The sequence below is a fragment of the Marmota marmota genome, unplaced genomic scaffold, assembly GCF_001458135.2.
Source record: "Marmota marmota marmota unplaced genomic scaffold, marMar, whole genome shotgun sequence".
Lineage (NCBI taxonomy): Eukaryota > Metazoa > Chordata > Mammalia > Rodentia > Sciuridae > Marmota > Marmota marmota.
In genome coordinates, this window is record NW_025999853.1 from 33,070,752 (window position 1) to 33,097,418 (window position 26,667).

The following is a 26,667-nucleotide window of genomic DNA, read 5'->3' on the forward strand; positions in this document are numbered from 1 at the left end:
TGTAACTGATGTGATTCTGCAATCTGTATACGGGGTAAAAATGGGAGTTCATAACCCACTTGAATCAAAGTGTGAAATATGATATATCAAGAACTATGTAATGTTTTGAACAACCAACAATAAAAATTAAAAAAAAAGATGTTATTGTTTTTCTCTTAATATCATAAGTTCTGCCTTTCAACTTGTCTTTCTTGCTTATTTTGCTCTTTAAATGTAGCCATTAGCCTGGCAGAAATATGTAAATATATATATATTTACATATTTATATATATATATATAAATATATATATATTTATATATATATAAATATATATATATTTATATATATATATGTAATTTTTTATTTTTTATTAGTTGCTCATGACAATACAATGATCTTGACATATCATACATTTGACTCAAATGGGGTAAAAATTTAAAAAATACATTTTTTAATTTTCTCAGAATCCATTAATATTCAAGCTGCCTCCTCTTTGTTTGTGTTTTTGTTCCCCAAATAAACATATTTGCTACTGTTGTCCCTTCTTAATACTTCTGGAAACTTTTTCCCCCCATAGTCCTTCAAGTCTATCTGAAGCTCTGATTTTAATATTTTTATAAGTTTAAATACATTATGAGCAAGACTTCTTGAAAACATTCTTGAATGCCACTGTTTTATAATTATTGGTAATTTGTCTTTTTAAATTGAGTGTATTGGAAGAAATACTAGCCTTTCTTATTCTGCTTTCATATTCTTCCTCATCAGAGCTCCTTCTATAATCACATAAACAGAATTACATATAGTGAACTTTCTAAATATGCTTGAAGTCTTCCCTCTTTTGTTCTTATGCCTTGAGTCTATTTTCACTTTGCTTTGAAACAAACTAATAAAAAACACTTCTCTTCAAGACTTAAGGAACATTAGATGTGCCTAGGATTCTCCTTGGTTGTGACTTTACACTCTAAAGTAGCACTATTTCCTTCCCCAAGGTTCTTGTCACTTCTACTTTTCCAACCAATTTTTTCTTCTTGGTCATTATTAAGTTAAGAGTAGCAATTTGCCAAGTTGTTTCCACTACCCTCTCAGAGGTAAAATTGTCAGTGGAAACAATCTAGTTACTATCTTGACAGTCCAGGCACTCCTAGGAGTTTAGTGGGCTGAGAGCGCCTTTTTGTCATCATTTGGATAGCAATATCATGAAAGTGAATTTAGCTGTAATATAGCATCTCAACTTGTGCTGTGTTCTATTAAAACAAGTCATAGGACAAAGAAAGCTTATTCTAACTAAAACTCATGAGATTCTACGTGAATGAAACTCTGTCTTCTGCCCCAGCTTTAACTCATACTAATTCCTTGCTCACATGACATACGTAGTCATGATCTGCTAACAAGCTTTTTTTCTTCCTAGGTGCATTTGTTTATTCAGCGACTTCCCATTGGACACTGTTTTCCTATTACTCTTCACCAGGGCTTTCTTCTTGGTGTTGAAGTTGCAGCTTGCCATTGACTTTTCTGTAACAACCCAATCTTCATTTTCTTCGTACTTATTTCAATCAGAAGTTACACGTTTATGTATTTATTTGTTATTTTTGTGTGCATGGAGAGAACCTAGGGCTGTGTGCATGCTAATATATGCTTATTTATTATTTGTTTATTCTATTATACTATTGAGAAGGTAGGTGCTAAGAGGTAGGAAACTCATGTCTTTCATTTTTGCATTTTGTGGTTTAAGGTGGTACCTCATGCATTGTATGCTCTCAGTAAATAATTGTTCATTAGGTCAGTAAAAGATAATTAAAATAAGTTCTTTGCCAAAATGAATAAACAAAATTGTGAGGAGCTGTTTGACATATGTAATTACTAAATTAGAGCAGCCAATCCATACTTATTTTGAATAACCTTTAGCAAAAGGTCACAGAAAAAATGTCAGGTAAAGAAATGCAGTCCATTCAGAACATCTTGGAAAAAAATGACAAAATATCAACATGAAATTGCTTGAAGGCACAGAGAGTTAACAAGGTAGTGAAGAATTATGAAGCCAAGATTCGGGAATAGACAGAAACTCACAGAATTGAGCCTGACGTTGGTACAGTATTTCAACATGACATATTTGCCAATTCTGGAAATGGGGTCTCTCAGGGTGAAAGCTGAGCAGAGCTTGAGATAGACTTGGAGGACTATGGGGAAAAACTTGGTTTCCAGAAGGTACTAAGAAGGGATAGCACTAGAAATCTGATCGTGGGCCAGATCTGTTCTCTTGGCAAATTTCAAGCATCCAATTCAATATTATTAACCATAGTTATTTTGTACGTTAGATTTCCAGAACTAATTCATTTTATATAACTGAAACTTCATACTGTTTGGACAAAATCTCCCCTTTCCCTTACCACCCTCCCTCCACTGACAGCCCCTGTTCTACTCTGTTTCTGACTATTTTAATTCCACATATACGTAGGATCATGCAGTTATCTACTCTTCTGTGTCTGGCTTATTTCACCCAGCTTGTCCTCCAGGGTTATCATGTACTTGTAAAGGACAGGATTTCCTCTTGGTTAAGGCTGAATAACATTCCATTGCATATGTATTCACAATTTCTTTACCAACTCATCATCCTACAGGCATTTAAGATGTTTCCATGAATCATCTATTGGAAATAATGATACAGTGAACATAAGATTGCAGGTATCAATATACTTATTTAATTTTCTTTGGATATATACCCAAAGGTGGGATTGATGAGTCATATGGTAATTTAATTTTTAGTTTTTTGTAAGGAAACTCCATAATGTTTTCCATAATAGCTCTACCAATGTGTATTTGTTTCATCAAGGTACTGGAGTTTCCTTGTCTCCATCCCCTTGCTGTCTTATAATTTTACAATAACCATCCTAACAGATGTGAGGTGATATCTCTCTGTGGTTTGATTTTTCATTTCCTGATGATTAGTGATGTTGAGCACCCTTGCATATACCTGTTGGCCGGTTGTATCTTCCTTGGAAAAATGTCTATTCATGTGACTCTGATGTGATGCAATGAGAAGATGCAACATTTGCCAAAATCAACTGAATCATCTCCACAGAAGCAGAGAAAACATGTATAATATTAAGTACGATCTTATGTTTTTAGAAAATCCTTTAAGCTAACTTGGATGAGACTAAAACTTTCTTAACATACCTGCAAAACATGTACTTATTGATCAATGCTGAAAATTTAAACCCCAAGAAGGAAAATAAACTGAGGAGGGCTCTTATTACCATTTCCACTGAACATTATAGAGCACATTTTGCCAGTGCAATAAGTAAAAAGGTAAATAAAATGTATCAAAGTTGGGGAAGAAGCAATAAAGCTGTGATTCAAAAGTTTGATATACAAACTGTAGTCATTCTGCATAGTAAACACTGAAAATAATTAAAATAAAGGAGTTACAGCTACACTTATAAACATGAACAAATATTGCAAATATACTATACAGGAAAAGAAACTAGAAGTGAAGGATAGTATAAAGGAAGAGGAATTAGAATTGAAAAGATACATATTGAATGATTCTCTTTATGGAAAGTTAAAAAAATAACAGAGATAAACTTAGTGTTTGCAGATAACAAGAGAGATGTTTGGGGGATGCTAGCAATATCTTTTCCTTGACTTTAAAAGATTTTACAAACTTATGTGTTTTCTTAAGGAAAAAAAATCAAAGGTATTCTTAATCCCTAACAATTAAAACAACATAACTAGTAATGAAATTTATATATAAATTTTTGAAACATGCATTACTTCAACACTTCAAAGCAAGATATATTACTGGAAAAGTAAATGTATATATAACAACTTAATTGTTTTTTCTTTCTTTCATCTTTTTCTTAGAGAAGAAACTTGCATACAGATTCTTTTGTAAACAGTTTTATCATTCTGATAAGTTCTGATGAAGTTGGTTTGTTTTCCAAATAATGCCTTCCCTAATGTATATGGATCAAGGCTTGGTTATTCAAGTACAAGCTTATATCAAAAGTGAATATTTCTTGCATTTCCATAAAAATGGTTATTATTTTAAAAAAGAGTAAAGACAATAAATGCTGGAGAGGATGTGGAGAAAAGGTATTTATTACCATGATTTTTAAAAATTAGAATATTGTGGACCAACAATGAAAAATGTCATGTCCAATGAATAAAGAATGAATAAAGATCATGATTAAGCACTAGTAGGGACAGGGCTTGGATTCAGTTCTTTCAACTTCTAGTCTAGAATTTCTTCAAAGCAATAAATTCATTTAATTTGGGGCAACTATTGCATACAGCTTTTAAAAAAGAGTTATATTTTTGCACACTATTGGCAGATACATAAATTAGTAAAGCTATTGTGGAAAATAGTATGGAGGTTCTTAAAAAAATGAAAAACAGAACTGCCATATGATCTAGCAATCCCATTACTAGATATATATCCAAAAGAAATGACAAAGAATGTCAAAGAATGTGCAATTCTATGTTGCTTGAGCATTGTTCATAATATCCAAGAAACAGAAATAACCGAAATGTCTATCAACTGATGGATCCATAAAGAAAATGTGGAACTGGGGATGTACCTCAGTGGTAGAGCTCTTGCCTACCATGAAAGAGGGCTTGGGTTTAATCCCCAGTACCTCAAAAAATTATAATAAGAAAGAAAATATTGTAAGTATACACATTGGAATACAACCCAGCCATCAAAAAAAAAAAAAAAAATGAAATCCTGTCATTTGCAACAACATAAATGGAGCTAGAGACTATTAAAATACGTGAGTGTAGAAAGTCAAGTATTACATAGTCTTACTCAAGTGGAGCCTAAAAAAGTTGATCTCATAGACATTAAGAGTAGAATGGTAGTTATCAGAGGCAGGAGAAAGAGATGGGAAAAAGTTACCCAAAGGGTAATAAGTTATAGTGAGATAGGAACAAGAAGTTCCCTTGCTGTGCTATTGTACAGCAAGGTGACTATAATAATAATAATGTACAATATATTTTAAACATAGGAATACATGTTTAAGCTGATTCAAACATTACACAATATATTCATGTATTTAAACCTCACATGGGCCTCCATTAATACATAAAAATTTATGTGTTTTTATGTGTAAGTTAAAAATAACTTTACTTTAAAAAATTATAAGAGGATCATATTATCTTACCACCCATCAATAGCAATACAACTTTTATATTATATCCTTATTTAAAATAGAAGGTATTATTGAAGTATATAGCAAATAAATTTCAAATGTGGGTATTCCATGGGACTTTTAATCTCATAAGTTTTATATTTCTGAATTATAAGAACTAAGATAAGTATTAAGCACATTTAGAAATATAGACATTGGTTTTACCTTATATTAGCAATAGAATTTATCAATAGCATACTCTATATTCATATTTTATTTCTATTATTTCATTTATTGTTTATAAAAATACCATGAACTGGTACAAATTTCATTCTCACTTTACAAATGGCGTCAGAATTACAGAGTTCAAGCAATTTTTATGACTCTATACAATTAAAGAGTGAAAGAGATGGAATTGAAACAAGTATAAATCAACCAAGAATATGTTTTAATTACTAGGTGAAATTTTCTCTAATATTTTTACATTGTTTTTCTACTGTTTCTTTATACTCCTAGCCTCTTTTGGATTAATCAAGTTTGTTTTTTCATTTTCATTCTGTTTTAGTAAAAATTACTTTGGTATTAGTAAATGAATTGCCTTAGAGATTATAATATGCATTATAACATATGCATATTCAAGTATAATATAAATTAATAAATTTACCATATGTCAGACAACTGAAAGACATTAGAACATGCATGATTTTGTATATTCTCCATATTTTATGGTATTTTGTTTTGTTTTTAATTCTGTATACATTCTCTACAATGTATATTATTATTATAAAGTCAGCATTCATTTGGATTTAGCTACCTATTTACTATTGCTTATCTTTCATCTTTATTCATTTCTTTTTTTTAAATCTAGGATTGATTTACATGTACTTAAGCAGCTTCCTTATTATTTTTTTCAGGTAGATCTGATGTTGACAAATTCTCTCTGGTGTGTGTGTGTGTGTGTGTGTGTGTGAGAGAGAGAGAGAGAGAGAGAGAGAGAGAGAGAGAGAGAGAGAGAGAAATGAAAGGGAGGGAGAAATATCTGTTTCATCTTTATTTTTGAAGGATATCTTTGTTGTATATAGAATTCTAGTTTGACAGTTATTTTTCTTCTAATACTTTGAAGATGTCGTTTTATTCTGGCAGTTCTGTTTATAACTCATCTATTGGTCTTATTATTGGCTTGAAAGGAATATGCCTTTAAAAAAAAAAAAACATTTAAACATTTTCTCTTCCTCCCTTAGCCTAAAATGTCTAAGTATGCTTATCATTTTATTAATCCTGTTTTAGATACAGGAGTATATTTTCAATCTGTGACTTAATGTCTTTTGAGGTTTCAGATATTGTCAACCATTATTTATTTAAATATTGTTTCTGGCCAATTATTTTTCTCCCTTCCTTCAGGACTTTTAACATTCATGTTAGACCTTTCATATTTTCTCAAATATCTCTTACATTGTTTTCTTCATTTCATTCCTTTTACCAGTTTCAGACTTGATATTTTCTGCTGATTGACCTTCTACTTCATTAATAATTTCATCATCTGTGTCTAATGTCCTGTTAAACTCTTGCAACAATTTCTTAATTTTAGTAATTTTATTTCTTTTTGTTTATAGTATCTCCCTTGTTACAGCAACAAATGTGATAATTAATTTAGATAAGAATTACCAGTGGATGCTAAAACAAATGAAAGGTTAAAAAAAAGAATTTTCATGTGATCCTGAAGGGTAATGTCACAGATTAATTAATAATTACAGTGGTCAAAATGTAGCTGTACATGAAGAGATTTGGTGATCTGTTGCTTACTAAATGACCAACTTAGCATCATCAATACTAGTACTTCTGGAAATTTTATGTTTTCAGACATGACGCAGTAAAAAAGTACACAATATTGTATGTATAATATTCTTTTCAGGATATTTACTTAAATAAAAATGCAAGAACAATTAAGAAAATTCAGAATGTGGAACACACCACAAAATAAAAGTTTTGGCCTCTTTAAAACCATTTTGAGAAATAGAGGAAGAGTAAGATGTTCCATATGAAAAGATATACAAGAGATGAAAGAACACATGCAAATGTGTGAATATTGATTAGCTTCTGGACTGGAAAAAATAACAGTCCTAATAGATACATGTGGAAGATGTCAAAATTTATTTTGTATTTATACACTAATAAATTATTATTTTTCTTAGATGTTATGGATATATACGAAAATATTTTCATTCATAAGAAATATAGCTAGGCTCAGTGGTGCATGCTTATAATCCCAGCGGCTGGAGACAGGAGGATCACAAGTTTATAGTCGGCCTCAGCAAAAGAAAGGGACTAAGTAGCTCAGTGAGATCCTGTCTCTAAATAAAATACAAAACAGGGCTGTAGAGGATATGGCTTAGTTGTTGAGTGCCTCTGAGTTCAATCCCCCGTACCAATCCCAAATAGAAATATATAATGAAATAGAGATGAAATATCAAGCCATCTACACCTTATTTTCAATTGATTTGGAAGTATACATACAAATACCCATATGTAATTGCCGCAGTCTGGCTGCAGCAAAATAACCGGGGGTGACGAACAACTTGTGCAGATTGATACAGCAGGAGTGGAAGCCCTTTATTGTAGGACAACAGAGGTATTTATACATTCCACACAGCTTATCTAATTAACATAAACTAGATACAGCAGTCAACCAATAAGGAATCTCCACACTTAATGGCTCGCTGGCGTTACTTCACAAACCACTCCCTCTGGCAAAATGCCAGGCGCCATCCAGTCTTGTTTACAGACCTTAACATTAACCACTCCCTCTGGCAAAATGCCAGGCGCCATCCAGACTTGTTTACAGACTCTAACATGTAATTGTGTGTATATACACATAAATTAAATGCATATTTAAATACATGTGCATATACAACAATTTATGGTCACCAATAATTAAATGAACACAACATAATAAAACAATAATATAGTATGTTTATCCTTCTTAATAGAGAGGATAATGTTTGCTTTTTTCACACTTCTTACCCTAAGAATATGTGAAATACATTCTGGACAGCTTTTTTAAAAAAAATATTCAAGAATAAGTGTTTGAAAAATAAAGGAATAATTTTAGTATCTTGAAATGTTAACATAAAGAACATTTCTTAGCTATCTAAATTAGAAATGAAACTCTGATTTTATTGCACTTTAACCTAGAATTGCTACTTTTTTTCCTGGAAGTGAAATTTTCAACCCTATGAACTCTGTTTTCTCTTTCAGGGAAGGGTAGCACAGGTGTGGTGGACATGTTTTGGTTCCATTAAGCAAAGTATATGTCTTCTTGCCCTTTATGGCCAGAGGTCCTTCATTCAGTTTTCAATGGAAGTATTTCTGTTCCAATAAAATACTTTTATCTCCACAAGAAGAGACTGAAGACTTTTATTTCACTTACCTCAGAACAGGTCTTCTGGGTTCTCTTTCTTAATGGATTCTGCAAGTTACCTGCCTTGCCTGTGCTTTTTTAGTCCAGTAATGGCACAAAGATATTTCTGTATTGCTCTTTTCACTGTGTAATAGATTCTAATATGATTCCCATGAGTTAGATTCTAAGGAAACATTTTCCTTACTAAGAAAAAATGTATGTGAAATTAACTTGCTTTTTCTAACTCTTGGTAGAAGTGATGAAACTTGATGTTTAATGATATTCCCTTGAGATCTGGAATGCACATTTCTAAGATTGGGACAAGACTACAGTTAAATTTCTAGTCTTCTTTATTGCCTAGAGGAAGAATTCATACAATATGACACAAGCTTTGCTTTCTAATAATTTCTTTAGCATCTGCTATGACTATGCAACTCATTTCACTTCTTACAATCACTGCACACAGAATGTTCTTCCTAAATCTAATAGGAAACTCCTAAAGTTGCTTTTTTATTTGGTATTCTGTTGTTCAGTGAAAAATAATGAGAATTGAGATATTTTAAAATAATAATATGCTGGAAATTTTCTCCATCCACTGTGTGGTTTCCCTCATATATTTTTTCACCTTATAATGACACCTTATAGTCACTACACCTAGAGGTGATTGAGAAGAAAAAAAAATAGGCATGTGATTAGACTGTGTATAACTTTGGTTTTCAGAAGACCACAAAGTGACAAGAATGCAAAGAATATGCTAGGGGGGAAAACAGAGTTGTAAGTATTTATAGTTTCTTGCCACCTGCAAAAGAGGGTTCTCTTTTTCCTTTTGACTTCTCCACTGCGCACGCTCCATCTCATTAAGAAAAGTGACATCCCTCCTGGATTCTGGTGATTGATGCAGAAGCTGGCTTTGTCAGGGCAGTCACTGCATGACATTAAGTCTGAGCAGACTTGAATGACATAAAGGGCAATCCAAGAAAAGATCCATGACACTTGCAATCCAGGCAGAGGAAACAGTAAAGAAAATGATCTCAAGGCAGGCAGGAACTAGCTTAGAACATTAAGAAATAGAAATAAATTCACTGAAACGGGAGCTCAAGTTCAGATTTGTGACATTATAGGAATCCTTATAGTTTTTAACATGAACTATTGTATCTATTGATTTGAGGACCCAAGTTTCCTAATAAAGTGTCCAACTGACCTGGAGTGCCATACTGGAGATGTGATGTGGAAACAACCCACCCATAGAAAGATCCTGAGTGTACTTAGATGGCAGATTCTGAGCCAGCCCTAGCTGATTCAGTGCACAGCCATGTGAGTTAACCCATGTGAGGCTACAGATATCATGGAGCAATGATAAGCCACCATCTACCTAAATACCTGATACACAGAACTGTTAGAATAACAATATAGCTCTTGTTTTAAGACACAGAGCTTCTGGGTAATTTGCTATGCAGCTACAATCAGAAAGGATTTGGATCTGGAAGTGCGATGCTACTGAAATAAAAACTGAAGGCATTTGCTATTGCCTTTGGGATCCAGTAGTTGTCCAAGCTGAGAGGATCTTATGAAGACTGTTAGTAGAGGCTAGAAAGAACCTGAGGAAACATCAAGAACACTTGAGGACTTGAGGAAATGAGAAAAATGCTATTGGAGACTGATAAAAAGGGGAGTCTTGTTCTGCAGTGGCAGAAAGTTTGACAACATTTCTGGCTACAATAATGTGGGAAATAAAAAGGGAAACTAATAAACTCATGGATCTGGCAGGGGAGATTTTCAGGCTGAATGTAGAAAGTGACAACTGGCTTTTTTGCTACTTGTGATAAAATATGAGATGAAAAGACACACCAAAGAAAAAACAGCTAAGTTTTTCACAGAATTTTGAGAAATTATATGAGCCAGAACTTGCTTAATTTGACAATACAACTGTTTCTTTTTTCAATCTCTCCCCAAAAATAGAATATAAAAGTAAGAAATCAAATCTGAATATGGCCATAAGGTCCTTCACTTAAATTTTTTAAAGAGACAGATGTTGGTATCTAACAGACATTTTTTTTTTTTTTTTTTTTTTAAGGCCTAGGACTATACTCTGGGCTTTGTGCATGCTAGGCAAGTGCTCTATCACTGAGCTAAATTTCCAACCTCCCTGATAGACACTTTCATTAGAAAAAAAGCCACCTAAAGAACTTAAAGACATGCCTCATAGCCCTTCCCTGATAAAACAATAAGATTCCTAAGGCTATTAAGGATTTTGTAACACAGCAGCCTCACAAGGGTCCCAAGGTTTAGATAGGCTTTTAGAAAAAGATTTATGAATATGTCTTTTGTTTGATAGAGTAGCTTATAATTTGAATTTTAAGGGAATTACAAAAATTTTAAGGGAATTACATCAGCTTGGACTACAGAGAAAGTACAAAATAAAGAGATTTTTGGATTCCAACTTATTTCAGATAAAAAACAGGCCAAGATTTCTCATATGCAGGATGATGTTTTTCTCCTTGATACATACTGCTAATAGAACAGAGCATTAATTTAAAAAATGTCAAATTAATTAAAAAAATTAGGAGGATATTGATATGTAAATACGTAAATATCCATTTAAATTTTTATATTTTGTAAATTTACTGTACTTTTTTAAAAAATGTTTTTTAGTTGTCAATGGATCTTTATTTTACTTATTTATATGTAGTGCTAAGAATTGAACTCAGTGCCTCACACATGCTAGGCAAGCGCTCTACCACTGAGCTATAACCCCAGACCATCTGTATATTTTTGGATGTGTAATTATGCAAAGAAATATGCATTTAGAATTCTGAAGAAAATGAAGTAGAACTAAAATCAGAGGAGTTATATTGTGAATGAACAAGATAGAAACATTAGAGATCCAATAAGATAAGAATCCAGTATGTTAAATTCTCAGTTATAGAGACTCAAACTCATTAAAACCAATTTCTTCCACATTACCTGCAACATTTAATAAAATTCAACACTAATGTTATTGGAAAAAAGAACTTTTGCAGGCCAAGCATCTGAATTAGATTCTTATTGCCTTCATTTACTAGGGGTTTGACTTAGGGCAAATTAAGTAAACTTTTTGTAACTACACGTCCTCATTTATAAAATAGGAACAATCATATCCTATATTCCATTGCATTGTTTTGGCAATTAAATTGAAGAATATATGTAAAGCATTTAGCACAAAACCTGGAACATGATAGGTGCACAAAAATGATAATTGTTATCACTAATTGCAATATAAACACAACTGCAGTGATTTTATCACCACCATCATTATCTTCATTTTGATCCTGTCTGAATGTGTAAATCAGGCACTGAACTGGACAGTGAATATAAGATTGTGGCCCATATATCCTTAATTCCAGCATTTAACAATCTAGCATGGGACATGAGCAAGTGATTAATTGCATTTCCAACTGTCCTGATAGAGGAAATAAAAGGTGCTGTGTGTATATGAATAATGCTGAGTATGAAGAGAACAGTCTATTCTAGAGTCCAGAGGAAGCTGTGGAGCAGGTAACAATGTTTAAAAAGCTCAGATTTGAATGTTGAGTAAGAGCCAAACCCACTCCCTCAAAGTCTTTTATAAGAGCCTGCTCTACTTCATGAAGGTTCTACCCTCATCATGACTTAATCAAATCAACTCCTAAATGCCCCACCTCTTAAGATTATCATAAGGGCAATTAAGTTTCAGACTGGGAATTTGGGGGACACATTCAGATTATAGAACCAATGAAAGATGCTCTTACATCAATTTAATTGAATGTCCAAATTTCATTATGGCAATAAAATGGTTCAGGACACTCAGGGAATATTGGACTTTTTAAGGTTATATGTATAAATAGGGCACAAAATTGATGTGTCTTTTTTTTTTCCTGGTAGAAATTTGAAAAGTGTTGTATATCTTTTGGAAACACTTCCTGTTTATGTCTCTGTTTGGCTTAAAGCTTTTTTTTTTTTTTTTTCCTTTCGGAAGGTTGTTTTCGTTGTGTTAATGCATATTGCAGTTTTATGTTATTTTTCATTTCTGTTTCCCAAATCAATGCTATTTCACAGTCCAATTAAAAATAATTTAAAAATAAAATCAAAAGACAAATTTCCATGGTTTGGTTAAAGGAGCAGAATTTCCAATAACGTTTGCCTCAGTGCGGTTTCTCTTTAGAGATGATACTTGCCTTAATGTTATTTTTACTTCCCTCAATTCCATTTGAAAGCTGCATAGAGTAACTTTTCAGAAGCCTGCTCTTCTACCTGTCTAGATGTCTTTCTAAATATTGAAACTAAACCAGTGTGCTTAGACATACTTTAGTCTTCTTGTAGGCAATTCCAGCCTCCTCATTCCTTAAGCTCTTCCACTTATTTCCTAAGGAAACCAACCTGATTATTTCCAACCTTTCTAAGAACAATATTTGTGACTCATAGTTTCTATTCTTCTCCTCTTGTACTAAACAAATTCAAAGTTTTTTTTTAATTGCTTTACTTGCCTATTTTGATTGCTGTTGTTTATTAGACAGAGGGAGGAGATGAAATTCTGAGTTATTTTGACAATGGGTTTTTTCAATTCACTAAACAATTGTGATACATCAAGTTGGTTATTTACTTTTTTGTCATATCTATTATCTTCTAATTCCTATTCAAATTATGTTCTACATATTCAAATCATGGTTTTACTATTTATTCTCTGACCAGGACACAGACATCAGAATAAACACCTGTGGGCTTGAATGGTACCAGCTGTCTTTTATTAATTATGCCAACTTGGGGAAGTTATTTTAAAATTTCAATCTCAGTATCCCCATAAATAAAATGTTGGTAAAAATGATAGGTTGAGGATTAAGTGATTTAAAACCAAAATCTTTACCTTTTAATTTGCACTTAATCACTTAGGTAAGTTTTGACACTGCAATTACTAATACTTTTCCCTTCAACCGTTTGCCAAATAGGAAAAAAAATGGCTATTTTAATACTTCCTTGGTGGACTTATTTTAACAAGTAATAAAACCATATATGCCTTTATATACACTTATCTATACATACATACAGATAAATAGATTAAAAGATAGATAGTAATTGGCATAATAGTCTGTCCTTAATAGAAGTTAGTTCTCTTCCTGGCCCACTCCACCCTAATATATTCTGCAGATGGAATATTCAGCTCATGTCTTGCCATATTTTCATAAATATTTGCTTCAATTCAACTTCCTATAGATAATGTTTCATGAAATGCAGGATGCTTTTTGAAAACACCGATTTACAACCTTTTGCACAAAATGAACGGAATCAGAATCACATTGTAGATACTTTAGCAGTTTAAAAAAAGCTTCTCAGGGGAGTCTGCTGGCCTTTAAAGCACAGAACTATGGATGGGAGTTCATAAAGAAAAAGTGAAGAGAGAGGAACTGTAAGAATGTATGATGTAGTAGAGTAAGTCATAAACATATGAATTAATTAAGAGTGGAAACCAGGAAAGTACTAAAAGGGTGGATCATCAAATTTTTGTCAGGTGTTTTCTGTAGAATCCATGACCTATTCAGGAAGAAGGACAATAAGAAATTAGAGTTCACTTCATTGATAATTTGCCAATAATTTAACCTTAGTGGTAGGGCCACCACTCTAGGAAAAATTACTGATTATTTCCCTCTTTGTAAGTCTTAGCGACTTTAAAATACTGTTGTGTTAATAATGGGTTGCTCTACCTACTCAAGTTTATCTATCACCTTTTATCTGCCTGTCATCTATTTAAATGAATGGCTGGTATAGAAGAATATGATCTAAAATTTTTCATCAAAAGAAGGTTATTTTCAGCTCCCATTTTAAAATACTTATCAGTTAGCATCACCCTATATACATTGAGGCTTTTTTTTCTTCCTTCAACCTAAAATGCCTTTTCTCAGTACACATGCACACTCATTTTCCAAGTACACAGTAAACTCAAATTGGCTAACTATGTACATTATGTTAGATCCTTATTCAGAGTCTCTAGTTTTTGACAACCAATGCAACATGTACTTCTTACAAATCAACTTGCCAAGTTGTAGAATTTGTAGGGTACGAATTCATCATATGTGAGTCTATTTTATCATAATCATCACAAGTAATTAGTTTGGGTAAGAAAAAAGTGTACTGCATAAATGCTATGGTTTGAACGTGTCATCCTAAATTAATGTGTTGAATTTTCTTTCCCCAGTGTGGTTGCCTTGGGAGGTGCGGCCTTTTGGGAGGTGTTCAGATTATGAGGATATGATATTAAGGATTTAAGGGAGTAGATTCTTTCTCTTCTGCTCTCCTGCTATGTGAAGATGCAGTAAGTGGGCCCATCTCATATGTTGGCACCTTCATTTTGAAATTCCCCATCCAGAACTGTGAGAGAATAAATTTTTGTATTTCATAAATTACTCAGTCTCAGACATTGTGTTAAATTAGCTTAAAACAGACAAAAATAACAAACTAGGTCACTAAAACATGGTTAAACCATGTTTTTAAGTGAAAATTTCTTGAGAAGAATGCAGATTTATTGCAAGGATTCTTAAGTTTCAGTTAAGATTCATTTCCATGGAATAGGTACTAATTGATCTAGTTTTGTATCTAAAGGATAGGAAATTATGATCATTTTTAACATAGTGAGGAGGAATTTTGTTTATGAGTATATTGATTTATAAGGGTAAAAATATTTTATAATTCTTATACTAGATTTCAAGTGAGTTAATTCATTCAAATATTACACTTTTATGAGGTTAGCGTTCAGAATCACAGTATAGCTTCAGGAAATCAGACCTTGCTTCTGATGATGATGCAGTATTCCTTTTCTACAACCTTCTGTGATGCCGACTCTGGAAATGAGGAAAACTACATTCTACTTCTTCTCTGCAAAAGGTAGTGTCCATACAGTCTTTTGAATCTTGGCTCCATGCAGGCCACAAAGGAGCCACAACTATTTTTTTCTCCTCAGTTTTTCAACACCATCTTTCAAAGCTTTGTATTCTTTTCATTTTTATCTAAATTTTGCAGCAGTTGACTAGAGGGGGTTTTTATTCTCTCCTGTCTTATATAATGAAACCTGGATATTTTTCTTAGGATCTTCCCCTCTTGTATTGACCAGAAAAAAAATAAAATAGAAGAGACAGTATTTCATGCATTGCTTTGTGTATCAATTCTGCCTTGGCATGTACATCTCTCCTTTTATCTTCCCACATTCTTATTTTCAAACTTAGCTATCATGTTCTCTAATTTCACATCTGATCCATTATGAATCACAAGAAAAGTCTGAGTTCTTCTGAAAGATGATCCTACCATCAATGTGATCATTTCTAGATAGCTTAGATAATCTTAGCTTCATTAGGTTTTTATTTCTCTCCTCATGAGCTCTTGACATCAGTTTCTCCTTTCCTTTTGATTCTCCATATATCCCTTATAATTCGACTTAATATTATAAAACTATAGGCTTTCTTTAGTGTTTTCTGTAACCCATATGAGTTATCTTTCTATAGTCTTGAAATTTAATGTGAAAACTTTCTCCATTTAAATTAAAAGGATAATTTATGTAAAAGTATTTTACATATAGTATATCAGTAAATATATAATTATTATAAATACTGTATTGCTACCATTACTATTGTTAATTTATATCTTTGTTGTTGTTGTTGTTACTAGGGATTAAAACCCAGGGCACTTTACCATTGATGTACATCCCCAGGCGTTTTTAATTTTTTTAAAAAATTTTGAGCCAGGCAGGGGCTTGATAAATTTCCAAGGCTGGACTCAAATTTTCCATCCTCCTGCCTCAGTCTCTGGATCACTGGGATTACATACAGGTTTGCACTACATTTATTTTTAAAGCAAACTACTTGCCCCCCTTTTCTACCAAATTTATAACATTAAGAAATATATGAATATATATATATCTAGAGAATAGGAGAATGCATGTTAGAATTTGGAAATAATTATTTTTTGTAATTCTGCTAGCAATTGAAAATTAATATCACTGGTATTTTTAGAAATTCCTCAGTGATTGATAATTGTGCAAATTAAAGTCATCCATCAGTATTCTAGTTTATGCTTTTGTATATGTATTAATAATTGAAATTCTGAGTTCTTATTTACATTCATATTGTTATTTACATTATTATGAATTTATTGTCATATTGCCAATGATTTTCTTATAACTGAGTACGTACTATATTTTCTCATATTTCTTTCCTAAGTATCAATGACCTTCCAATGATGCCTTAGTTCTTTGATTTGTTTAATCATGTAACATGTCATAATAAATAGGTGTTTTATTCAGTGAATTGCTGATATTTCACACCTACCTCATAGTCTTTTATAGTTCTAAAACTTTCTTAATAACTGATAACTCTTGTTCTTCCCAAACAATGGTATCAATATTAATACTTGTTTTTCAAAAACGTCATTTTCCATTTACTTCCTGGTGATTTTTCTACTTGATAGACATAATCCTAACATACTATGGCTGTGAAATTGTAAAATAGGGCTCTCTCTCTATTACTTCTTTCTAAATAGACACACAATACGCATATGCTCTGTATTTAAAGGTGAGGCCTATTATAGTTTGAATTATGCTCCTTCAACCTTGAAGAAGAGATATGGTGGAGTTCTAACCTACAGTATTCAGAAAGTGACCTTATTTGCAGAGAGAGTCTTTATAATGGTGACCAAGTTAAGGTGAGGTCACTAGTGTGGACCTAAGTCTATTATGAGTGCTGTCCTTATAAAAATGGAAAATTTGGACACAGAAAACATGCACAGAGAAGATGGCCATCTATAAGCCAATGAAAGAGTCCTAGAACATATTTTTTCTTACAGTGTTCATTAGGAACTGACCCTGACAATACCTTAATTTTGGACCTCCAGCCTCCATAACTAATAGATAATAAACTCCTTCTGTTTATGCCACCAGTTTATGTGCTTATTTATGACAGTATTAGCAAACTAAAACAAGGCACATTAGAAACTTAGAAAGGGAGAAATTGGGTTGTTAGAGAATTACTCTGGTATTTGGGTATGTACAGCTCAGGTCTTTAGCTCATGACAAAGAAACCTAAAGTTGCACTCTAGAGCATCGCATTCCTAGAATAAACTTTTACAACTTGTTTTGCTTTATATAACCATGAAGTGGTCGCTGGAGACCTTCCTTACATTTGACTGAAAAAAGCAAGCCAAAGCCGGGTACAAGGCATAAGAAACAAGAATCATTGTCACTTATAAGTAGACTTCTTTCTCCAATTAGTTGTCATTAAGAAGAAAATGCAATGGGTTTTAAATTCTCTCACTTGTTGGGAGGGGTGGGGCACTGAGGAGATAAAGGGTGTGGACAGTGGTGTGTAAATAAAGCAGTCAGAAGCCCCAGAGAGGGCGAGGACAGAGCTTCACGGAAGAAAAACATATGAACCTGGTTGGTACAACAGAGCTTCCCCAGACCNGCAGATCAAAATCCAAGCTGGGCGCCTTCACCTTCGCGTGGGTGAGCTCTCCTGACCTCCGGCCAATCTTTACTCCTGTCGCCACCAGCCGATCTGTCGGTTCCCGGCGGGATCGGGCAGCGCCCGCTGGACCCGCCCCGAGCTCATGGTTTGCCCAGCCCTGCGCGATGGTGACTCTGGGCGCGGAGGTTGGCGATGGGCGAACCCACAGATCACAGAATGAAGGCGGGGAGCGCGGCCGGCGGCCGGCTGGGGCTGTCTCCCCGACCTCAGCGCCCAGAGAAGCGGCCCTACCACCTGAACCCAGAAAACGCCAACAAGTAGTTTCTCCTCGGAGAAGGGAGGCTCAGCTGGCCACCAAGACTGGGTCCGGCTGCCCGGAGAACCTCGTCCCTTCTGAAACCAAAGCAGAACCACTTTTCTCTCGGTTTTGTTAAGGTATCTGTGGATGAGGAGGGGATAATGGGATGATTTCCTGGGAAGGGCATGTTGACCCCGCAGGCGGGCATCCCTACCCCCCAGGTCTTTAGGCAATAAGAATGTAGAGAGATGAAGCGCTGGGGAGAGGGAGCTGAAAGGCTGGAAAACGGGGCACTGTCAGCCAGACTTCCAGCTCGCGGATCCAGGGGGTGTGCCTCCGGGGGCTTTTCCCTGGGCCTTGCCCCTCCTAGAACGCTAATCCCCTACTCTCCACCCCCAAGCATTTGTTTTTCTTGAGAGGGGGGATGGGTGGGAGGCATTGCTCACTTGTATTCTCAAAGATGGATCCTAGTTAGTCGTTTCCTTTCCCAAGTAATAATAACATTAACAACAATAACAACAACAATAATGTGAAAAGGAAATTGGATAAGGAAATTAGTCAGAGGTCTCCTCGGCAAAAGACAACAGCAGGGAATATTTTTCTGCTCTGACTTCTGCGTTCAGTCTTTTTGCCTGGTCTGTGAGGGAGAGCAGGAGTGAACCAAGAACAGGTCGCTCAAAGGGCACTCCCTGAGTGCTAGCTAGGGAGCAGCGGTGCAGGGTTGACCAAGGGTACGCAGGAAGTAGGGACTCTTCGCAGGGTCCTGGGGGCCCTCACCCCACACTGTCAAGTAGCCTTAGGGGAGAGAACTCCCGGCCTAAAGGAATTACATCCAGGCTAGTGGAGGAGGAGAGAGGGGATCTAGGAGAAGGGAAGGGAGGGACCTTCCAGGGGAGGGGGAAATAATGGGGGTATCCATGGGAGAGAAAGAGGATTTAGGAAAGTGTGTGTGAGTGCGTGGGGGGTCTGGAGAGGGAGGAGGGGTTTAGGGACTCAGGGTAGGTTAAAATTGACAAGGGATGAAGGGGTGGGAGGGTGGAGGATGAAAAGCTGAAGGAGAGATTAGAGCCCAGGGAATAAGGTGTGAGGCAGGGAGAAAGGTTTCATGGAAGGTCAAGAACACTTTTACTGCTATCTTCCTTCTCTGGAAATCTGGGAAAGGTGTGATGCAAGAGGCGGGGACAGGGCTGGACGCTTCTCTCTTGGGAAGGTCCTTTGCCCCTTGCCTGTTTGCTAACTCTGCATCTTGGGACTCTTGGGTTGGTGTGGGGGTGGGGGTCATGGTGTGTTTCTGACAGCGAGATCTTTAACTTGGCGCTGTGTTCGCCTCCCCCAGTCATGTCTGAGCCACAGAGATGGGCAAGATCGAGAACAACGAGAGGGTGATCCTCAATGTCGGGGGCACCCGGCACGAAACCTACCGCAGCACCCTCAAGACCCTGCCAGGAACGCGCCTGGCTCTTCTCGCCGCCTCGGAGCCCCAGGGCGACTGCCTGACCGCGGCTGGTGACAAGCTGCAGCCCTTGCCCCCTCCACTCTCGCCGCCGCCGCGACCGCCTCCGTTGTCCCCGGGACCCGGTGGCTGCTTCGAGGGCGGCGCGGGCAACTGCAGTTCCCACGGCGGCAGCGGCGGCGGCAGCGACCACCCTGCAGGCGGCCGCGAGTTCTTCTTTGACCGGCATCCAGGAGTCTTTGCCTATGTGCTCAATTACTACCGCACAGGCAAGCTGCATTGCCCCGCCGACGTGTGCGGGCCACTCTTCGAGGAAGAGCTGGCCTTCTGGGGCATCGACGAGACCGACGTGGAGCCTTGCTGCTGGATGACCTACCGGCAGCACCGCGACGCAGAAGAGGCGCTGGACATCTTTGAGACTCCTGACCTCATCGGTGGCGACCCTGGCGACGACGAGGACCTGGCGGCCAAGAGGCTAGGAATCGAGGACGCGGCAGGGCTTGGGGGACCTGATGGCAAGTCTGGCCGCTGGAGGAGGCTGCAGCCCCGCATGTGGGCCCTCTTTGAGGACCCCTACTCATCCAGAGCTGCCAGGGTAAGGCCAGAATTGACTCTTCTCAGCTGCTTCAAATTCCCCCAATTCCCTTTCCAACTTCTGTTCTTTTCCACCAAAGGCCTCTGGGATGAAGGGTAGAGAGAAGAGGGGCTCTCTAGAGATGAGTTTTTTAAGTTCATCTGGGGTAGGGTAAGGCCAGGGACCCTGGCCCCTATCTTCCCACCTTCCCCACCATCCACTCCTCTTCTCCTAACTCAAACTGAGATTTACTTTAGTAGATGGGACCTAAAGGGCACATGCAGACTTCTCTGTACAATTCTGGAACTTTGTCCTCCAACTAGTATCACCTTCACCTTGAGTGTTTTTCCTCATTCTTTTGTTCCAACTTTTCTCTTTAGCTTGGATGTCTCTAATTTCCTGGTCATCCTGATGTGACATTTTTCAGTGACCCTGACCCTTTCATATCTGACTCACCCAGGGCAGTGGCTCTAATTAGAGATCTAATCTGAGGACAGAGGAAGGGGAAATGGAATATATGTATGTGACTGGGGTGGAGGGAGGGAATACTAGAGAGTCATCTTGTGGAGACAATACCGTCTAACCTGTCTCTTCAAAAGGAGAAGAATTTGGTATTGAGATTACTTACCTCAGTGAGTTGACCTCTGAGATAGCCCACCTACTCACTGAAGCTTTAAGCCTCGTGCCTTTCCTCCTGGGTGATATCTAAGTTCCTTATAGGTTGATCCTAAATACTCACTTTGATGATCCTATTCTCTAGGTCTGAGTGATTTAGATTGTAGGAAACTTTATTTTACTTTTTGTATTGTGATCCTAGCCTCAAGTCTTCTTCTCCTCCTCCTCCTCCTCCTTCTTCTTTTCTTTTTCTTTTTTTTTTGTTTCTAGGTTACGTGACAGCTTATATTTAGTCCTTGACACTCCCAATTAATTCTTCAAAATCCCATGAAGGGAGTATAAAAGTAACCAATAATGATTTCTGCAGTTTAAAGGAAATAAAAGAAATATAAATAACCAAAAATTATACAGTATGTAATGGTTTTTAATTATATATGAGAACAGAGTACTGTACTTAGTTAAATCTTTACAATTGCTTGTGTCTAGTTTGCTTATACCACCCAGAAAAGACACCCCCTTGGGCAGAATGGGCATTTTCCCAGCTTTACTTTGGCTCTCTCCTAATTATTGTCTTTCTCTACATGTCAGAAATTCCTGCATCTTAAATATTATGAAGCTGTCTATCCACTAACATGTCAGAAAATGTACTTTTGATACCACTTTGGAAGTCTTTAGATGTGTTTTGTTTTTAGTGAAAAGTAGAATACAAAAGAGACAATTTAAAACATTGTTACTTTCTGGGATCTGGTAATTGAATGCATACACAAATTCTAGCATGTCTACATTCTCAAATTTGAATTTAGGATTAATACAATTTTGAAATCTTTCTTTTAAGATGGTCTTTTAAGACCATCCTATAAACTCAACAACAACAGTTTGCATTCAGAAAAATGTATATATTTATTTAAATTAAATCACAGGCTTATGACCCTTTTATCAGTGTTGTTTGGTTTCCAGATGAGCATTACGGTGTTCTTTCCACTTGGTTGTTAAAAAGATAATCTGAATTTGTTTTCAGGTTCATCATGTGGTTTTTTTCCTTCTTCTCCAGATTGTGTGCTATAAAAAAGATGGAATGTTTTATTATCTTTCCTCATAAAATAACATGGTATTCTCAAGTTTTATGTTATATTTCGTTGTCATCAAGTTATATAGGTGTTCAGCTTTATCATTGCTGTGGAGTTTAACTCTATTGATTATTGATCAACAGTGTATACCATTGACTTGAAAATAGTTTGTTTTTTAAAAATCTTACTTAGATTTTAATATAATTATATTGAGGATTTGGCCTGCATCTATTTTAGATGAGGAAAGGACATAGATTTTAGAGATTAACACAGATTACAGATCAAGTGGAAGCAAAATCAGCTAAAAATCACTAACCTGAAAAATGTTTTCAAAGCCACCTCGTCACCTTTAAATAAGTTATTTTTATTTTGTAGATGAGGTAAATGAAGGCTCAGATGTTAAGTGATGGCCGACATCAGATATCAAATTAATAGCAGAATCAAATTTATTCAAGAGGTCTCATGATGCCCTTTCCAGTCTCTTTCTACCAAAATCATTGATTATAACTGACTGAATTGTGAAATCTCTGCAGACGGTATTGCTGTTTTGATTGGCACATAACATATTCACTAGAGTTCAAACTTTGGAAAACTATAATTTTTAAAAATAGTATTCTAGGAGTTTGGTGAAATTTTTACCTTGCTACCCAACAATAGAATCAATATATGGGATTTGATTAAACTTCTTAAAATGAACCCTTTTTGAAATTTCCATTTTTATTGACCAGTCTGTTTAATGTTTTGCTTTCTTTTGTGGGTTTTGTCTTCAGGATATCCTTTTTCAAATAACCAGAGAGTTGTCTAAATCATAAGACATTATTCTATTTAAGAGTGAATTAATATATTTTATATCATCACTTGCAGTTCAGATGATCTGGCTTAATGTTATCTGACTACTTTGATAAATAGAATTACATTGGGAGGTCATGGGATGAAATTATATTTTTCATGAACATGATTCTAGGAAACATAAATCAATTTTCAAGTGGTTTGCTTCAACTATGGGCTTACTGTCACCAGTTTCATCCTTTTTTTTTTCACTAGACACTGAACCATATCCCCAGCCCTATTTTGTTTTTTATTTAGAGACAGGTTCTCACTGAGTTACTTAGTGCCTGCCATTGCTGAGGCTGGCTTTGAACTCCTGATTGTCCTGCCTCAGCCTCCAGAGCCACTGGGATTACAGGCGTGCATCACTGTGCCTGGCTACAAGTTTCATTCTCAATAAAAGTCATGTATTTACACTTTTATAAACTTTTAAAAAACTTTTCTTTACATTAGCTCATCTTTTATTGAAATACTTGAATGAACAATATTAACAGTCTGAATTACTTTTTTAATTGTTGAATGTTTCTTTATTTTCTTTCTCTTTTCCCAATATTGAGAAGAAGATTCATTTATCTATAAAATAGGTGTATTTTACTTCTAAATTTCATGACTTAAACTGTCAAATTAAAACACTAGTGATAGGAACTGGATATTTACTTCAGCTCTACAAAACTAAATTTTTGCCTTTTGGTAGTTGGCATATCTCCTTCTATGGCTTTTAATTTATGGTGTAAATACATATTTGAGAAGTGTAAATTGTTCTAGTTAATTTGGTAAAAAAAAGTTTATATTTTATACTTACGATTCTTATCCTTAAGAATAGTATTCAAAAATAGAATTTTCAAAAATATTCAAATATAAGTTGTCATGGAAACCTGTTGTGGAGAAAATGAGATCAGGAAAGAAAGGAGAGATTATTCTGTTGATCCCAGTGATGATTTTTTACAAGTAGTAAAAAGCAGGGATGCATAGATGAATCTGTAAAGATGTATGTATGCACTATATGTTTCCAATTTAATATATAAGTTTTAGAGAAGGTGGAGTTTCTGTGTGCTTTTCTCTGAAGACCCACTGTCTTAAGTAAGACTGCAGACTAGGCAGACATTCCTTGATAGAACTTCCTGATGTTTTAGAAGTTAAAAAATAGTATGATTATGAAACACTACAACCAGAGACTATTTCAAAGATTTTGTTCCTTTTGTTAAAGAACTGAGAACAGGTATGAGTTTCTCTTTTCATTTATTTTCTGTAAGAGAAGGAGTTGACAGAGTTCTGTTCTAGTTTAAAGTGTGACTCTTTTTTTTTTTTTTTTTGGTGATTTAGGCATATCTTTGACTACCAGACAGAGCTTTCAGTTTCTACTTTCAGAGAGCATTTTAAAATAGGAAAAACAAAAGTAAACTTTCATGGATTTGAAAACATTTAAGATCTGGATTGTGCATGGGTCTAATTTATTTCACATATGTTCCCCTGACCTTTATCCAATGTACATTACTGCACACTGTACAGTCATCCTTAACCACATGTGGATTGCAATGATGAATCCATCATTTTTAAAAATCTTGAAATATTCATTTTATTATCATTTTAGATTGCTTCAACTTCACTGTTTTACTAAAATATATTCCCTAAAAGCTCTTAAAATTTAAATTCAATATCTGGAATTGGATTCCACATTTCAAATATTAAATTTACTTTTATGGATCACATTTACCTCTTCCCCAAACCATAAGCAAACAGAAAAGAAATTATCTAAGTAACTGATAAGTAGCATTAAATGTAATGTTTCATTTTGAAAAATTATAATAAGGTAGGGGTAATTTGCATCATATGTTAAAATTAAAGAAATGAAACATTACTTTTTATTTTATAAATATTGCTCCAAATAAAGGAATTAATTGAAAAATATAGGTAGTCATAATAATTTTTTGTCAATTATAAAAATTTTAGAATGGCTTTTTATTCAACAAATATTGGTTTGCAGTCACTTTAGACTAGAAATTGTGTATATTAGCAGGAATGCATGGAGAAGATATAGGTGCTCTCAATAACTGCACTATTTTATTTATAATAAAACATTTCCTAAATACAATATTGATTGAATTAAAAAAATAAAACAAAATAACTGCAAACAAAATTCCAGAGATATTAAAGATAAGTTTAGCTCAAAAAAATCTTACACAGGAATATTGTCTGACAAATACAATCAAACATTCATATTAGAAACAGTGGTGTGAAAGTACTACTGGTCTCTATTATAAAGGGTTAAAGCTCTTTTCATTTTTTGTTTTTCCTCTTCTTCTTAGTTGATTTGTGATCTCTGACACAACTTACCATCTGAGATTCATTTCTTCTTTGGGTTCCTACTCACTTCACTTTTCTCCTATGAGAAGAAAGGTCTTTTCTTTTCATCATGGTTCAATTCCTTTTCCTCCATCAACCTCTTACACATTGATATTTTCCTGGGTTTAACCTGTGATTCATTTGTTTCGAATTCTAATGTATAACTCTTCGGGTCAAGTTCATGCACTATGGTTTTCAGTGCCAACTATATTTTAATTACTCCTAGTCCTACTCTTCCAGCTCCTGTTTCTCTTTAGATCTGTTTGAGCAATGTTGTGCATATAGGGTCAAATTTGTTCACCCTTATGTTGCATATCTTGGTGCATTGTAGCACTATTTCTTCCTGTAACAAAGGTAGAAACCTGGGCCTTAATCTACCTTTCTTTTGACTCACCTTCCCCAATTTTTTTGATTGAAAAACCCATGCCTTATCTATTCCTGTTATATTAATATTGCCACATATTCTTTACTCCAGTGTCTCTGCTTGAGTAAGAGTTCATTCACATACCATTCAAATTCTTGTTAACAGCCCATATCTCTAGGCATCAGTCTATTCAGCTATTTTCAAACTCCTAAATTCATCTTCCTGACATTGTTGCTAGAATAGTTTTCCTTAGTTAATATCTTTAATTGCTGTCAAAAATTTGAGAATAAAATTCAAACTCTTTAATATGGTAAATAAGACCTTTGCTACATATGTCTTGTCTTCTTCTCAAACTTCAATGTCTCATTACTTCTTTGAAAAAATTAATTAGGTGATATTAAATTGACAAATAATGGCAAATCTGGATAGATCAGTCAGTAGAGCCTAAGACTTTTAATCTGAGGGCTCTTTGAATCTTTAAAAAGTAATTTGTAAGCTCTCCTTTTCCAATATGACGAAGACTATACTTACACCAAACAATTAAACCATTCGGGGTATGACTAAGTTTTTAAAATTCCTTTGATATGAATAGCCAACCATGGCCAACCCCATGACTATTCAAATCCAAGATTAATATGCTTGGAAAGAGTCTGCTGTAATAGTCTGGTGTATTTTTATTTGCCAAAGAAGTATCTAAGTGTCTTTTGACCTTTTCCAGGCCACTAACGGTAGAGTTCATAAATAAATTTAATTCTAATTAAGTTAATATATCCTGAGCACTGAGTAGAATCAGAGAACACCTTATTCTCAGTCAAAGACCCAAGTAATTTCAGTTGTCAATTGTATTTTCAGTAATATATTTGATCACACGGTAGGTGATCTGATCTGTTTATTTCTGGGCATTAGGCATGCCAAAGGTGAATGCAACTGGGCAGATTAAGTCTGACTTCTTTTCTAATATTTCGCTAAGAATATATTGATAGTCTTGAGTTGATTAAATTAAATGCATGACAAGGAAATTTTTCTTCCTTGTCAGAAAGCCCATTTCCAAAGCAAAGGGAAATGTATAATTTTATATAAAGATGCAGACCAACCCTTCCCATTTGAAAATGTATATCACTATCATTTATTTTTACTACTACAAATAAAGTAAATGTGATT

At 35.0% G+C, this 26,667-nt stretch overlaps 1 protein-coding gene across 21 annotated transcripts in view; it reads left to right on the forward strand.

The window, feature by feature from the left end:
• The first annotated feature begins 18,127 nt into the window (after positions 1 to 18,127).
• Positions 18,128 to 26,667, forward strand: part of Kcnc2 (potassium voltage-gated channel subfamily C member 2) — a 180,440-nt gene continuing 171,900 nt past the window's right edge. For 20 of the 21 annotated variants that reach the window (XR_007348278.1, XM_048804945.1, XM_048804964.1 and 17 more), the window contains exons 1-2: positions 18,128 to 18,399; positions 19,599 to 20,310. Coding sequence is in view for 20 of the 21 variants with exons in the window: in XM_048804945.1 (XP_048660902.1) it covers positions 19,618 to 20,310 (693 nt within the window). In the remaining variant the exon portion in view is untranslated. Of the gene's footprint in view, positions 18,400 to 18,875; positions 18,994 to 19,598; positions 20,311 to 26,667 lie in introns of those variants that run through there. The other variant, XM_048804925.1, reaches the window with a different exon arrangement.